At 37.3% G+C, this 14,682-nt stretch overlaps 1 protein-coding gene across 5 annotated transcripts in view; it reads right to left on the bottom strand.

Moving 5' to 3' along the window:
* The window catches only part of LOC142986440 (uncharacterized), a 101,373-nt gene that overhangs the window by 68,509 nt on the left and 18,182 nt on the right, over window positions 1-14,682 (bottom strand). For all 5 annotated transcript variants that reach the window (XM_076134947.1, XM_076134948.1, XM_076134950.1 and 2 more), the window contains exons 12-21: window positions 12,026-14,529; window positions 11,668-11,862; window positions 10,093-11,500; window positions 9,730-10,017; window positions 9,325-9,556; window positions 8,983-9,154; window positions 8,723-8,909; window positions 8,060-8,390; window positions 6,650-7,973; window positions 6,405-6,534 (exon numbers count right to left, since the gene is read on the bottom strand). In XM_076134947.1, coding sequence (XP_075991062.1) covers window positions 6,405-6,534; window positions 6,650-7,973; window positions 8,060-8,390; window positions 8,723-8,909; window positions 8,983-9,154; window positions 9,325-9,556; window positions 9,730-10,017; window positions 10,093-11,500; window positions 11,668-11,862; window positions 12,026-14,529 — 6,771 coding nt within the window. The remainder of the gene's footprint in view (window positions 1-6,404; window positions 6,535-6,649; window positions 7,974-8,059; window positions 8,391-8,722; window positions 8,910-8,982; window positions 9,155-9,324; window positions 9,557-9,729; window positions 10,018-10,092; window positions 11,501-11,667; window positions 11,863-12,025; window positions 14,530-14,682) is intronic.

Below are 14,682 nucleotides of genomic sequence, written 5' to 3'. Positions count from 1 at the left end.
TAAATATACCGTGTTTATACAATGACTAATTAGTAGCTGATTCAGGCTTCTTGTTTTATCAACAACGAAATTATAGGGGGGTCGAAAATAGCCCGAATTGCTTCGAGAAAAGGATGGTACGGCCGTGCCACTTTTTTTGGTCGGCTTGCGGGGGCACTGCTGTCCCCCAGATAGAAAACATTGAACCGGCTCTAAAATCAGGCGCTAAAGTTGTTATCGTTGACACAAAATCTCCAAACCATGTATAGTAATCTTTTTTTTTTATTTCTCCAAGTAAGAAGAACAAAATTTAATGTGCTTCGCATTTTCATTATCTTTGTTCGGTGCTGACTCAGGTATAAGTATTTATATTAGTTTATGAACATAGTTATTAAATGAGTTATATTATTGGTCCTTGCTTTTCAGATATCGTCACTATTTTTTAGTTTAATGTATTTACCGATTTTATTTTTTTGAAGCTATATTCAGGCGTATTTTTAACCCCCGACGCAAAAAGAGGGGTGTTATAAGTTTGACGTGTCCGTCTGTATGTCTGTCTGCCTGTCTGTTGCATCATAACTCCCGAACTGAGGCAGTGATTTCAATTAGTTTCCACTCCTTAACTAACAATTTAAATACAAATAGTCTAATTAAGCAAGCAAGGCCCCCAACGCGAAGTATTTTTTTTTAGAATTATTTGTACATTCTTAGGTACTTTAAGATTAAGTTTTTTTTTATTATTTTTATACTTTTTAAATGGAAATTAAGTTCTTGTAAAAAAATATATTATAATTTTTTTACTCCATTTTTTAAATTTATTATTTGTTTTTTTTATTTAACTAGTCATTTCCCATTATCTTATCATTAAGTTGAATACTGTCCAAATACGAAAGTCGTGCTAGTAACACTATTTACAACTCAAGAGCGGCTGAACCGATTCGGCTGAAAATTGGTGGAGAGGGGGCTTAGAAGAGACTTTACCTATCCATTTATCCCGCTTTACCGCGTTTTATCCTGGTGCAAGAATAAAACACAGAGACAACAGCACCAAGTAGTCATAATCTCCTGGTAGGTGTAGATGTAGTTTACGATCAGAATTAAGGCCAAAACCCAAGAAAGTTTCAACCAATTCGACTTATTTATTGCTATTGTATAATTGTATTTAAGACACGGGAAAGGGATGTGTACCTACATCTTTCTCGTGACGTGGAGAAAAAAAAATGCATTTGCGGAGCTGCACGGGTCTGCTAGTATACATATGAGTATTAATAACTATTAGCATCAATACAATATTATCCAAAGTTATCTATGCGTAGTATAAATATTTCCACTGAAATTGGCACCCATTTAGGTACAGATTAGTTCTTTCGTCGGTGAAGTCAGCAATTAATTTTAGTTTTCATATTACATTCATGGTTTTGAGAGGACGTCATTAAGTACTTTCTGTACTTAAATCATTATTGTTTATTATTATCTTTATGTATAAAATGACATGTCCCGACTGACTTATTGACAGACTGATTATTATAATAATAGAGGTATATACTTATATCAATGAACTCTACGGCCGTCTACGGTGACTATATAATCATTGTAGCGAAAGGTCTCAGTTTCGAATCCTGGGTCGGGCCAAAAAGTCTTTTCTGAGATTTTCTGTTAAGGATTTTTTAGAGATTGCCCGGTGTTGGGAAGTTGAGGTCGAAGACCTCCGTGCCTCGGAGAGCACGTAAAGCCGTCGGTCCTGCGCCTGACCTCTCACTGGTCGTGTCGGTTATCCGTCCTACCAGACTATGAGAGTGATGGAATAAAGAGTGTACCTGTGTATTGTGCACACACTTGGACACTATATACAAAGTCCTGCACAGATGGCCAGTTTCAATGAAACTTACCGCCGTACCCGTATATCGGCTAAACTACGAAAGTTAGAAATTCATAAAATTATAATGTAACGGGTTTTAAGCGCGTTTGAAAATAAAAGGTTACCTTATTCGTTTACCCGACGTTTCGATCAAATTACTTCGGGTAAAAAAATAAGGTATTCTAACCTTTAATTTTCAATCGCGTTTAAGACCCATTGCATTATAATATTAGATTGTTTGTTTATTTGAACGAACTGAAAAAATATTTTACTGTAGGATAACCTGTTTATTGAGTAAGGCTATACAGTATGACTGGTGAGATACCTTCAATATTTGAGGACGTGATAGTATGCGAACATATATCATGAAATAAAATAACATAAAAACTAAATATTAAATAACTTCTTAGTAAACTTCGTACACAGTACACCGAGAGTCCAGTATTTAACTGCGGAATAATTGGACACCGCGCGCGCATTGCGCTATGAACACAGAATACATTGGCGAGTCCATTTTTGACAGCTTGTCGCTTAGCAACAAAACTAGTAAAGCGTGTCGTGAGTATAATATCCAAATTTCACTTATTTTTAGAGAAATTTCGATAAAAAATTAAGCTTCTATTTTTTTATATCAAGTTAACGAGAATCGAGTACCGAGTACTCTCCATAAGTATTGAAGGTATCTCACCAGTCATACTGTATAACATTAGGAGCGGAGTAGCAACGAAAAATGTTTTAAAAACGGGGATAATTATGACTCATTCTCGCTTGTGTGTGACGCAAACGAAGCTGCGCTGGTTAGCCAGTCAATTTATAAAAAACTTCTCCTGATACCTCTTTCACAGCCTGATTGAAGACCGTCAGGGTCTATCGACAGGTCAGTCATCTATTTCAGTGCTTTTAAACGCGCCAAAACATGCCTAAATCAAAGTTAGCTATCATAACACATTACAATTTCTCGTAAGTCTGCTTCCGTGCAACAATCAAATTTTGCAGTATATGGGGCGTATAATTTTATGCATGAACGAATTAACATTTTATTCTCATTCTTCTTATATAAAATTTATCAGTTTGATTAAATTGTATTTTTTTACTAATGACACGTTTCTTTAAGCAACAGCCGTCAATATAACGTTCTTTTTTGGTTTTGAGCCTAATTTGAAAAAAAAATATCGCCCAGAAATATTCTCGCGGCAATTTCATTTTTCAGAGAGACACGGTAGTATACGGCTAAATATAAAATAGAAAAAACATTTTAAATTTGAATGTTATGTATTTATACTCGTGAATAAAGTAGTTTTTAAAATAAACTTTAAGTTGACGGTGTCTTATATAAACAAACTGTTATTCTTAAAACTTTCTGAGTGCCCTGGTATTTGTTAAGCTCCAGAAAGGATAAATTTCTCTGTACGTATACCTCAAAGCGTAACAGACTTTTATTGCTCTAGCTAACCTACATCACGTCTGGATTAGATTCGTATTTATTTTAAGATCTTAAGTGTCGTGACTCCGATATAATACTTATATATTATCGCCTGTCAGAAGACTGTACCGATACTTTAACAACTCTAGCCTACGTGAGCCGAAATAAAAATGAATTATTATATAAATAAAAACCATCTAGCATTTCGTTTATTTCTATTTTGCATCCGCAAAAAAATGCTTAAATAAATGCCTGTTGTTTTGTTATTTTCATGTGGTTATTCATAATTTTAGAAAATATCTGTCCAACCTTCTCTAACAGACCGGAGCAACGTGCTTATAATACTTGTTTTCAGTCGAGATAGGTCAATTATTGAATTAAATGAAAGAATACCTTTTATTTGAGTTAAAAATAATGGTTTTGAATTGATAAGTATCGTATTAAATATATCGGCTGTCAATTCTATTAGGAATACATTCAAGATGTTTGCTGGTTTTTGCGGTTCTTTCACGTTCTTTTTCGGCAATTTTTTTCTCGCATTCTCTTAATACTCACCATTACACTCACCTTTAATTCACCTGCAGATTTTTGTAATTCTTCAATATGATGTGGTTTAAGCCTCGTTTTTTTTTTACTTTTCAATTGTATCGTACCCATGATGGATGTAACCAAATAATTTTGCTACGCGCTGTTGTGTTGTATATACCTACCTGTGCCTAATAATGGGATCGACGTAACATTAAATGTTCTCGTATGTAGTGCGTGCCTCAATATTATTATTAGTTTTATATTTACTTTCTTTTTTACAAAATTTTCTACAATATCGAGTTGCAATAAATATATTATTCAACCAAGCTATTTTGCACAATAATATTGTTTTTAGATAAATGCATTCGTTGTTTGAATCATCTTTCAATACAGTTTTTATAACTATCTGACTATCGTTAAAAAACGAAAAAGTTGTAAAGCAAGATTAATAATAATATTACTAAGTTTAAGTTAATTAACTGTTTAGTTACAGTAACAAAAGAAAACTATGACTTGACTCAAATGGTATGAAGAAGGAAAAAGAAGTTTAGATAGAATTGTGCTAGTCGGATGAATCAAAGCAACCAAAAAGCAACCTCGTTATCCATCAAAGGATCGTGTTTCATATTGACGCCAGAAGGTGTCACGCTTCACCAGATCTTGTACTATGTAAGACGTAAGACGTTACATTATTTATGATGGATAAGAGGCACCAAGTGTTGGTAAGTTGTGCATTGTGTTTAATGATGATGTTGATTGTTTCTTGCTAAGGCTAAATCGAATATTTAATTATAAAAAGTAATTTATATATAAACGCTTAAAATATTGTTTTTTGTTGTGTATAGAATAATGCGAATTTATGATTAATTTATAGCGTTTATTAAACAGTTTTCACATAAAGGTAACATACAAAAATTTATTCCATAAATATATTATTTTATTAAATACGCTAATTTAGTGATAAAATACTGCCACGCCTAATAACTTAATACAATTAGGTGAACATACAACACATTAAAATTTAACAATATCGTGCACTTAAAACAAACTAAGTTAAAGATCACTGTAACGTTAAACTATAAAATCTCATTCAATTTGGATTTGTACTTGCAAAAAAATTAGGTCATCAACATCGGCAGTGTTGTCAAAACATAGAAACTGGCAAGACAAGTAATGCGTGCGTACTTAAGGACTTTTAAGTGCTAACTCGCAAAAATGAGCGACTTAGTAAAATATAGTATATATCTTATGTTTCTTTGTCGTAGAAGAGTTGACAGCGGAACGAGAGGCATGGCGAAATACAACCACGAATAACTTTGTTCTCCGCTAGAACGACCCACTCAGCGCCCAAGATACCGACTAACGCAAACCTTGACATCGACATTGCAATACTTCAAATACGCCGCGACACTGACAAAGTTAGTCGTAGCTGTTAGATGACAAAAGTGACGGTGTTATCACCGTAGGTACTCTACGTGCAACAATGTTAGATGTGACTGATCTTCAACATAATGCCAAAATCTAACTCGGACAATACAAACAATGATTCATGCTTATGGTTAAATTTGAAGCAGGGACTTGAACTTTTAACAGTCGTCAGTTTTGTGGTCTTTTCTGTATGTAGAGATTGAAAATATCGCTCGCGTGGACCATAGAAACTGACGCAAGTCCCAGTTTCAATGACTATCTGAAGAAATTCAGTTTTATATGAAATGACCGTTATTAGAAAGATAGACATCACTGAGATCGTTTGCATAAGATTCACTGGTCAGATCTCAACACAAAAAGCGTAAAACTTTTAATTCATATTGTTAATAAGGCCAAATAAACAATTCATTAACTTGAGCAGGTATAAAATTATTATAATTATTATGAGTATTGGGTGAAAAATACATTTGACGTTTCGTCGAATGACGCGTCTATGTTTATTCGCAATTTTATCTAATATACAGTATAATCGTTCATAGTATACATTTACATTTAGTAAACATCGTAGCGGTAAAAGCAAAACAAAACAGTCTTAAAATGTCTCGTGTTCATGTTAATCACAGTTACGTGTGTCCAACTATATAGAAGGTCCTGGCACGTCGCTCGCTGATCTTCGCTTCCCATCTGCTTCCTTGTAGGACTATTTACACAAAAAGCTTAAATGTACAGCGTTGTTAGATGCGGAAATTCGCCCAAATTGACTACTAGTTAAATTTACAATGGAGTCGATTTGCAGATATGTAGGTAATGTTAGGTTTGGTGCGCATATTGGACTTATTCCCGCGCGGTTTGTGTATAGTTACATCCAATCGCCTAACTAGCTTCACCGGCTAGGTCGTTCAAAATGTAATAGGACTTGGGTAGGTTTATTCGCGGCAGTAAGTGTCATATTGTCAAGATGGTGATCATGGGGTGTGCCTAAAAGCGGACGTAAGTCGTTATTGCGGTAACCGCTACGATTTGAAAGCGATTTAACATTTTTCTAAATTCGCATGTCAACTTTCAAAGTTTTATAATAATAGTAGTTTTCACCCGATCTCAAAGTGATATAAAGATGAAACAAAGAAACACTACATTAATGGATTAAAAGTGCGCGACGCGAGCTCGCTGCCTGTATCTATGTCTTACTTTTGACGACTAGCTTTGCCGAGGTCTCGACTTGGCCGGCCGCAGTAGTAGCACGGCAAGTGAAGGTACCGGTATCCTCCTCATAAGTGTTTCCAATTAACAATACCGCGTTGTTGCCTTCATGGATCATCTGAAAGTATCGTTTGCTTTGTTAATGACTTGTAATTCATTATATCTAAGTGTAATAACAGAAAATAAAATGGAAAGAACAAGGTATTCTAAAATAAAAAAAAATTGCAATTCACCTGGAAATCTGGTGTCTCGGGAATGAGAGCGCCTTCACGCAACCATTGGATGGTCGGTTTTATTTTACTGGTGATTTGAGTTTTAAATTGCGCCGGTTGACCTTCATAAACAACTAGATCTCGAAGTGGCGTCAATGTTGGCAAATTATCAGCCTGATCAGGTTGAGTCACTTTCAGTTTTGCAGCTACCGTAACGCGACCCGCAGAATTGTAAGCTACGCATTTGTAATCTCCTTCATCTTCAGGGAACGCTTCAGATATGCGTAAGGTGTACTCATCGGCTGTGCGAGACATTTGGAAATATTTCGAGGGTTTTATCAATTTTTCACCTTTGTACCATTGAACAGTGGGTACTGGTTTGCCAACTATCTTACAACTGAACTCTATAGCTTGACCTTCCGCTACTTGCTTATCTTTCAAAGGCTCGATAATTTCAGGAGGTGCATTGGCTGCTTTCGTTTGAGGTTTGGGTTTTTCTTTGGTTGCCGGAGCGTTTACTGAACATTCAGCATCGCATCTCGCTTCACCAGCACTGTTAATTGCAACACATTCATATTTTCCTGAATCTTGTGGATAAGCTTCTAGAATCAGTAAAGTGAAGGTGCCATCTTCCTCTAAAATCTTGTTGCGAATATCTGGCTGCACTTTTTTGCCATTTTTCAACCAGTACACGTCAATGGGTTTAGTGCCAGTTACTTTAGTATCGAATCGTACGAGTTGACCCGCCGTAACATTAACGTTTTGCGCCGTTAATGTAAAACTTGGTGGAATTACTCCACCTCTACCTTGACGCCGTTTTTCTTCCACTACTAGATTGGCGCTACACTTCGCAGTCCCACCGCGATTTTCAGCAACTGCAGCAAAGACAGCAGAGTCTTCAACGAAAACTTGCCTGATTACTAGAATTGACTTTGTGCTGAACGTGTGTATTTGGAAATCAGCAGAATTTTTGATTGGGAAGTTTTCCCTGTACCACTTGATTGTAGGCAATGGATCACCATCAAACTCTACTTCAAATCTGGCCTGCTCGTGTTCAAATACACGACAAGGCTGCATTTTCTTAGTGAAAACTGGAGGTTTACTGGGTTTCACTGGTCCTTCGACAACCCTTTCGTGTGTTTGTGCCTTGTGCTCAACTTCTGTAGTTTCAGTAGAAGTAATTTTACGAGTTATTTCAGTATCTCCAATTACTTCCTTTTGAATTTGTTTTTGTTTGGCTACGTGAACTTCTTTGCCATGAACCGTAGACTCAGACGGGCCTGGGATTCTAGGTTTGGCCACTACTTTCTTCTGTACGTTCTCTGTTGTAACTTCTGTTTGCTCCCTGCAATAAATATGTAATTCATACTCAATTAAATATACCTAAGACATACTTTTACAAATTTGTAACAATAATCAAAAAGTACTTACAGGCTGTCTTCATATTTCTGTGCCATGCCTTTAGCGACAGAAGTGGCTGCTATTTTCTCGCCGGGTATGGCATACTGGTGAGTTGATTCCCTGAGTCGACTCTCCTTGGTTACCTGCTCATTCTCAAGTTCAGATAGCTTATTATAATATTCTTCACTCTTCTTCTTCTTTACTGTTTGCTGCCATTCTGTTTCAGGTTCTTTAATAACTTTAGGCTTCAATTCGGGTCTGTGATCGATTACTCCTTGGCGCTGCAAGACTTGTCTTTCTTCAAACGTTTTTTCCAACTCGGTTTCTGAGCGTTGATATTGCGTTGTCTCATCATACCAAGCTGCGTAATATTAAATAAACATATAAAGACGTGTTACTATTTAATGCCCTATCAATTAAATTCAAAACATACCTCTCTGAGCATCCGATGATAAAGCTGGCAGAAGCAATAAGATTTAGCTGCACTCCTTTTAGGTAGAGAGGATAGGTAAAGGCTAGTTTGGGATTTGATGTGCAAAAGCGGTTGTTGATGTGTTTGTAGTATAATGGCGTATGTTAGTGCAGTATATGTAAAAGTTGTTTTAGTGTCACTCTGGTTGTAATACATTTTATTGGTCATAATTAAATGCAAAATAAGCGCCATATTTTCACCAAAGTGAAAAATCAACTTACGTCTTGGTGCATTTTTCAAAACTCCTCTATAGTCGTCGTGTCTCGGTATTACTTTAAGCTCAGTCGTGGCTACTGCCTCACCAGCTGAACTTCTGGCGATTACTTCTATTTTACCAGTGTCGTATTGTCTAGTTTTTGGTATATCGAAATGATACATTCCATCATATGTTAATTTGTATCTCGATCCCTAAAATAATACAATTATTTTAGTTTTATTGTGATTCATTTATAATTAACGGGATTCTTATAAAAATACATACGTTAACAATAGTATTGCCATTAATAAGCCACATGACTCGAGGTTTAGGATGTCCGGTTACGCGGCAGCAGAAGCGTGCCCATTCGCCTTCCTCGACCGTTACCGGCTCAGGACGACTCACGAATACCGGCGGGGAACGAGCTTTAGCCTCTTCTACGGCTTGTTCCGGCACCCTACAACGAAGTTTGTAATTATTATGTTCATATATTATGATAAGCCGCTTCACAAAATATATTTTTTTTGTTATACAACTATCAAAAAAGTCTAACAGTAAAGAAAGCAATCTAATAACCAGATCTTGATTTTTATTCATATTTTGGTGTGAACATTAAAACAATCTTACATTTGCCATGCTGCTTCCATTTCTCGTATTCTCTCAATACTCTTCATATGCTTCGGCAACTGTGAGTCGTAGACAATTCCAGGCTTGCCGGCTGTCTTTATCACTGCTCTGGTTTCATCCATACCGTAAAGATTTGTAGCGCGACAAACATATTCACCGCTGTCTTCAGGATAAACCCAACCAAAGTTCATGGCAACATAACCAAAGTCATAGATGGGAGTAAACCTGTTTTCTGTAATTTAAAAACATATGTTAACAAATAATGTTAAGTGTTCGTAATAGTTTCTGTATATTTCTTTGTGAGTGTAATAATTAGAACTACTGAACTTATAAGATTATCCATGCAAACTGAACTGCTAAAAACTATGTGAAACTGATTTCTTACATGTGGTGTATTCTACTTACTGTGCAGCAGTGGTTTGCCGTTGAAGAACCATTCTACTTTCATATTAGGATCACCCACTGGCGCCAACTGACATTCGAATTTAGTAGACTCCATTTCTACTAAAGTAGTCTGACTTTGAATTTGTGTTACAAATCGAGGTGGCTGTTTTTTATCTGAGTCATATAAGTCATCTTCAGTTAAAAATATTTCTGAAGTATACTTCTTAATTGTAGCTTCCATCTGAGTCAGTGCTTCAGATTTCTTCATACCTCGTGGAACTTGGTTTTGTAAAATAATATCCGGCAGTTCTGTTGAATGATTGTTTACATTAACATATAGATATATATAAATTTATGTTGAAATTGTTTAATGATTATACTTACGTTTGCACGAAACAGTGGCTTTAGTGAAGTCTTCGCCAATGTCATTAACTGCACGGCATACATATTCACCAGAGTCCTCCGCATAAACGTATAAAATGTCAAGAGAAACGAAGCCCATGTCATATACAGTGCGGTATCTATGGCCAGAAGGTAACAACTTTCCGTTACGATACCATTCGATCCTTAGTTTTGGATCTTCTTTAGGTTCTACGCGACATTCAAAACGCACGCTTTCAGATTCCTCCACAGTGTGGGATTGGATCTGAGTAATAAATTTAGGTGGACGACTGATGACAGGCTCATCTTTGGGAGCATCACTTACTCGGCCTCTTTCAAGTTCCTTAATTTTCTCTCCACTCATACCTTGAGGTAATTGTGATTCCAGAACAATATCGCGTTTAGCGCTGCATGTTATTTTAGCTGTAGTTGTTGCAGAACCCCACTTGTTGGTTGCCCGACAAGTATATTCTCCAGCATCACGAGCGTAGATGTAATCTATGTCTAAAGCGATGAAACCAAAATCATTCAGCATGTGTACTCGAGATCCAGTCGCAAATGGCCTTCCGTTGTGGAACCAATCTATCCTCATTGTCGGGTCACCGACTGGTTCTACGCGGCAGTCGAAGTGTATTGGGCCACCTTCCACTATGTCTAAGTTATCTTTGATTTCCACTGTAAACTTGGGTGGATTTGGTTTTTCGTCCTCTATAGCAATTTCTTCGCGCTTGTGTAAAGTTTCTTCCAATTTCTGGATGCTCTCAGTACCAGACTTAAAGTGCGAAGGAAGTTGTGGTTCCAAGATAATACCTTGCCTACCTTTCACTTGGAGTTTACAAGATACAGTCGCTTCACCGTGGCGATTGGTTGCTTTACAAGTATAAAGACCAGCATCTCTTTGATAAACTCCACCAATCTCTAATATAACAAATCCAAAATCGTTAATAGTTTTTACTCTTGAACCAGTCAAAAGTGGTTTTCCATTATGATACCATTCCACTCTCATGCTCGAGTCGTTAACAGGAATCAGACGACATTCGAAGTGAGCAGATGAATTTTCTGATAGAATGAGATCGGAAGGTGTTGTCGTGAATTCTGGCGGGTTGCCGCTCTCAGCTTCGGGCGTCAAAGAATCTACAGCACCCGTGTAACCTTCGAGGGCAGCTATTTTGTCGATAGTTCCCTCCATTCCCTTAGGTAACTGAGACTCCAAAATGATATTACGTTTTCCTTGCACTTTCATCGTAGCTGTGGTAACAGCTTCTCCATAGTTATTATATGCTCTGCACAAATATTCACCAGAATCTTCTGGATAAGTTGGAGATATTTCAAGAATTACGAAACCAAAGTCACAGAACGTTCGGAATCTTGAACCAGCTTTAAGTGACTTACCGTTCCAGTACCATTCCACCTAAAAAAATAATATTACATACATACAATATATATTGTTCAAGGTACTCTCCAGACTACCAATAAAGAATTGCAAATTGATACCACTACAGAACTTCGGAAAAGTAGAATCATGACAAGTCAAAGTTTTTGTTAAGCAACTTATAATTTTTTTTAAAGAGCACTTACTTTTAGATTTGGATCATCGGTAGGGGTCAATCTGGCCTCGAAGTGCGCATTTTCACCTTCTCTTAAGTTGTCAATATTTGATAATGGAACCGTAAAAACGGGAGCCCTTCCTCGTTCTTCCTCTTCCTTTACATCTTTTCTGCGAATCATTGAGTCTTCCAAGGTTTGCAGTTTTTCCAAGCCACCCTCCATGCCCTAAAAATTTAACAGTTTCATACATCAATGAAACAACTTGTAATTGTTGTCAATTTATGGTAAAAAAATTACTAACTTATGAACATTACACGTCTATTTTGCGTACAAGCCTTTAGAAGTGGATTCAATAGGTTTAGGAAAATATAATACCAGCTGCACTTACCCGCGGTAGTTGCGAGTCCAGGATTAGGTTTTCCTTCGAAGTACATTTTAATGTAGCTTTGGTAGAATCACGCCCTAACTTGTTCGTCGCAACACATTCATATTCACCAGAATTTTCTTCATAGCAGTACAAGATGTCCAATATAACAATACCAAAGTCGTGGAATGTCCTATATCTGTGGCCGTGCGGTAGCTTCTTACCATTATAAAACCATTCAACCTTGAGATCTGGATCATCCACAGGTATTAATCTAGCCTCGAAGTGAGCGCTTTGACCTTCAACTAATTTAGCAACGTCCTGAATTTGTGTAATGAATTTAGGTGGCTCAGCTGAAGCGGGAGCAGGCGCCTGTTGTTGAGCACCATGCAAACTTTCTAATTCCCTTATTTTAGCCAGTGAATCTGGTTGCAAACTGTCTAGATAAACTCCACCTCTTCCAAAGCAAGTAATAGTGGCTTTAGTAAAATCTTCACCATACTTATTGTATGCGCGGCAGACATATTCACCAGTATCATGGTTCTGTGTGTATGAAATATCAAGAACAACAAAGCCGAAGTCAGACACGGTTTTGATTCTTGTAGAATGACGTAATGGTTGGCCGTTGTGATACCATTCAATTTTCAAGTCAGGGTCATCAACGGGTACGACAGTACATTCAAAGTGAGCCGATTGACCATCTTTAAGGCCTTCAATATTTTTAATGTGGGTAGTAAACCTTGGTTTTTGTCCTTTACTCTTATCTATACATTCCAATTTTACGCTTATTTCAGCTTGTCCCCATCTATTAGTTGCTCGGCAAGAATAAACACCCGAATCAGTGGTCTTAGTGCCCAATATTTCAAGAACGACCATTCCGAAAGCGTACACAGTTCTAATTCGGTGACTAGCTTCGATGGTTTTTCCATTGTAAAACCATTCAATGTTCATGCTCTGGTCACCAGTTGGTATAAGTGACGCTTCATAATGAGCAATTTGTCCTTCACTGATGTCAACGATATCTTGGAAGACTGTGGTAAACTCTGGTGGTCTGCCTGTGTCATCATCTGGTTTATGACCAGGATCTCTGCGAAGAGAATCTTCAAGGTTCTGAATCTTTTCTAAACCTTCTGTGCCTTTAGGATGTTGGGTCCTTTCAATCAGATTCTCCTTACTAGTGCAGAATATGGTAGATGATGTAAAGGCTTCACCTTTCTTATTGTAAGCCTTACATGTGTAAATTCCACTATCTCTTTCATATACATCAGTCACATCCAATGTCACAAAACCAAAGTCACTCGTAAGCTTAAATCTCGAGCCCTGCTCTAGTACTTTTCCATTGAAATACCATTCAATTTTCAAGTTTGGATCATTCTTTGGTTCTACCTGTCCTTCAAGATGTAGTGCTTGGCCTTCAATCAACTGCTGTTCTGCAATTGTCGGCACCACCCATTCCGGCTTAGGATATTCGACATCGGGAACAGATGTTCTCCTCGATTTTGAAAGCCTAGCTTCCTCGGCTTGTTCGACAGCTTCTAATCCCGCTTTACCTTGCGGGTGTTGAGTGTCGAAATATATATTCTTATCTCCAGTACATCTCAATGAACCTGATGTAGTTGCTGATCCTTTACTATTAGTTGCCTTGCAGGTGTAGATGCCTGAATCTTCTTCATACGTATGAGTTATATCCAAAGATACGTAACTAAAATCATGGGTACTCTTATACCTTGTTCCTGATGGCAGTGGCTTGTTGTTAAAGAACCATTCAATTTTAAGAGTTGGATCTCTAGATGGTTCGACATTACATTCAAAGTGAATATTTTCGCCTTCTTTGCACAGGATGTTATTTAAGTGGGAAATAAATACCGGTGTTTCGTAAACAGGTTCTGGAGCTTCCGGTTTACCCGCCTTTGGTTGTTCTAAAGCACCTATCCTGTCCAACGATGCGGGATGAAGCGTCTCACCGAGAAGCCAGTGACGATCTTCAATTTTGATGGAAGCTGTAGAAACAGCTTCACCCATCAAATTTGTTGCTTTGCAAGTGTATATGCCAGAGTCATCGATTCTTATGCTATTAATAGACAGAGTCACCAAACCAAAGTCGAAAGTGCTCTTAAGTCTGGACCCAGTAGTGAGAGATACACCATTTTTGTACCATTCAATCCTAAGATTTGGATCAGTTCGTGGCTCTACTTGAGCTTCTAAATACACGTGTTGTCCTTCCACAAGTTTGTCAAAACTCTTCAGATGTGTTGTAAAGATTGGTGCTTGTTGCACTCCAGTATCCACAAACATTTCTGGTACTTTGTTCATTGCAGCTTCTTTCAGCTGAATTTGTTCCCAAGATTCGGGTCTCATGGTTTGGTCTACAATTGTAGACTTAGTCTTGACCTTAAGCGATGTTGAAGAGACAGTACTGCCAGCTCGGTTTATAGCTTTACACATGTATAGACCAGCGTCGGCTGCCACTACTGAATTGATGTCTAATGTTACAAATCCAAAGTCATGAGTTGTACGGAATCTCGAACCTGTAAACAATAGTTTAAGTTTAACTCTTTGCTATCTTTGCCGTTTTTTAAACTGTTACGCTTCTGCGATTTTTGCTGTTAACAAAGTGTTACTATATTTTCTATTCGATAAAACTGTTTTGTCTTATGACTGTGGTTTCCACCAGACTTCTT

This window comes from Anticarsia gemmatalis, chromosome Z (assembly GCF_050436995.1).
Source record: "Anticarsia gemmatalis isolate Benzon Research Colony breed Stoneville strain chromosome Z, ilAntGemm2 primary, whole genome shotgun sequence".
Lineage (NCBI taxonomy): Eukaryota > Metazoa > Arthropoda > Insecta > Lepidoptera > Erebidae > Anticarsia > Anticarsia gemmatalis.
Note: the sequence above shows the minus strand (reverse complement) of the source record. Positions and strands in the feature narration are given on the sequence as shown.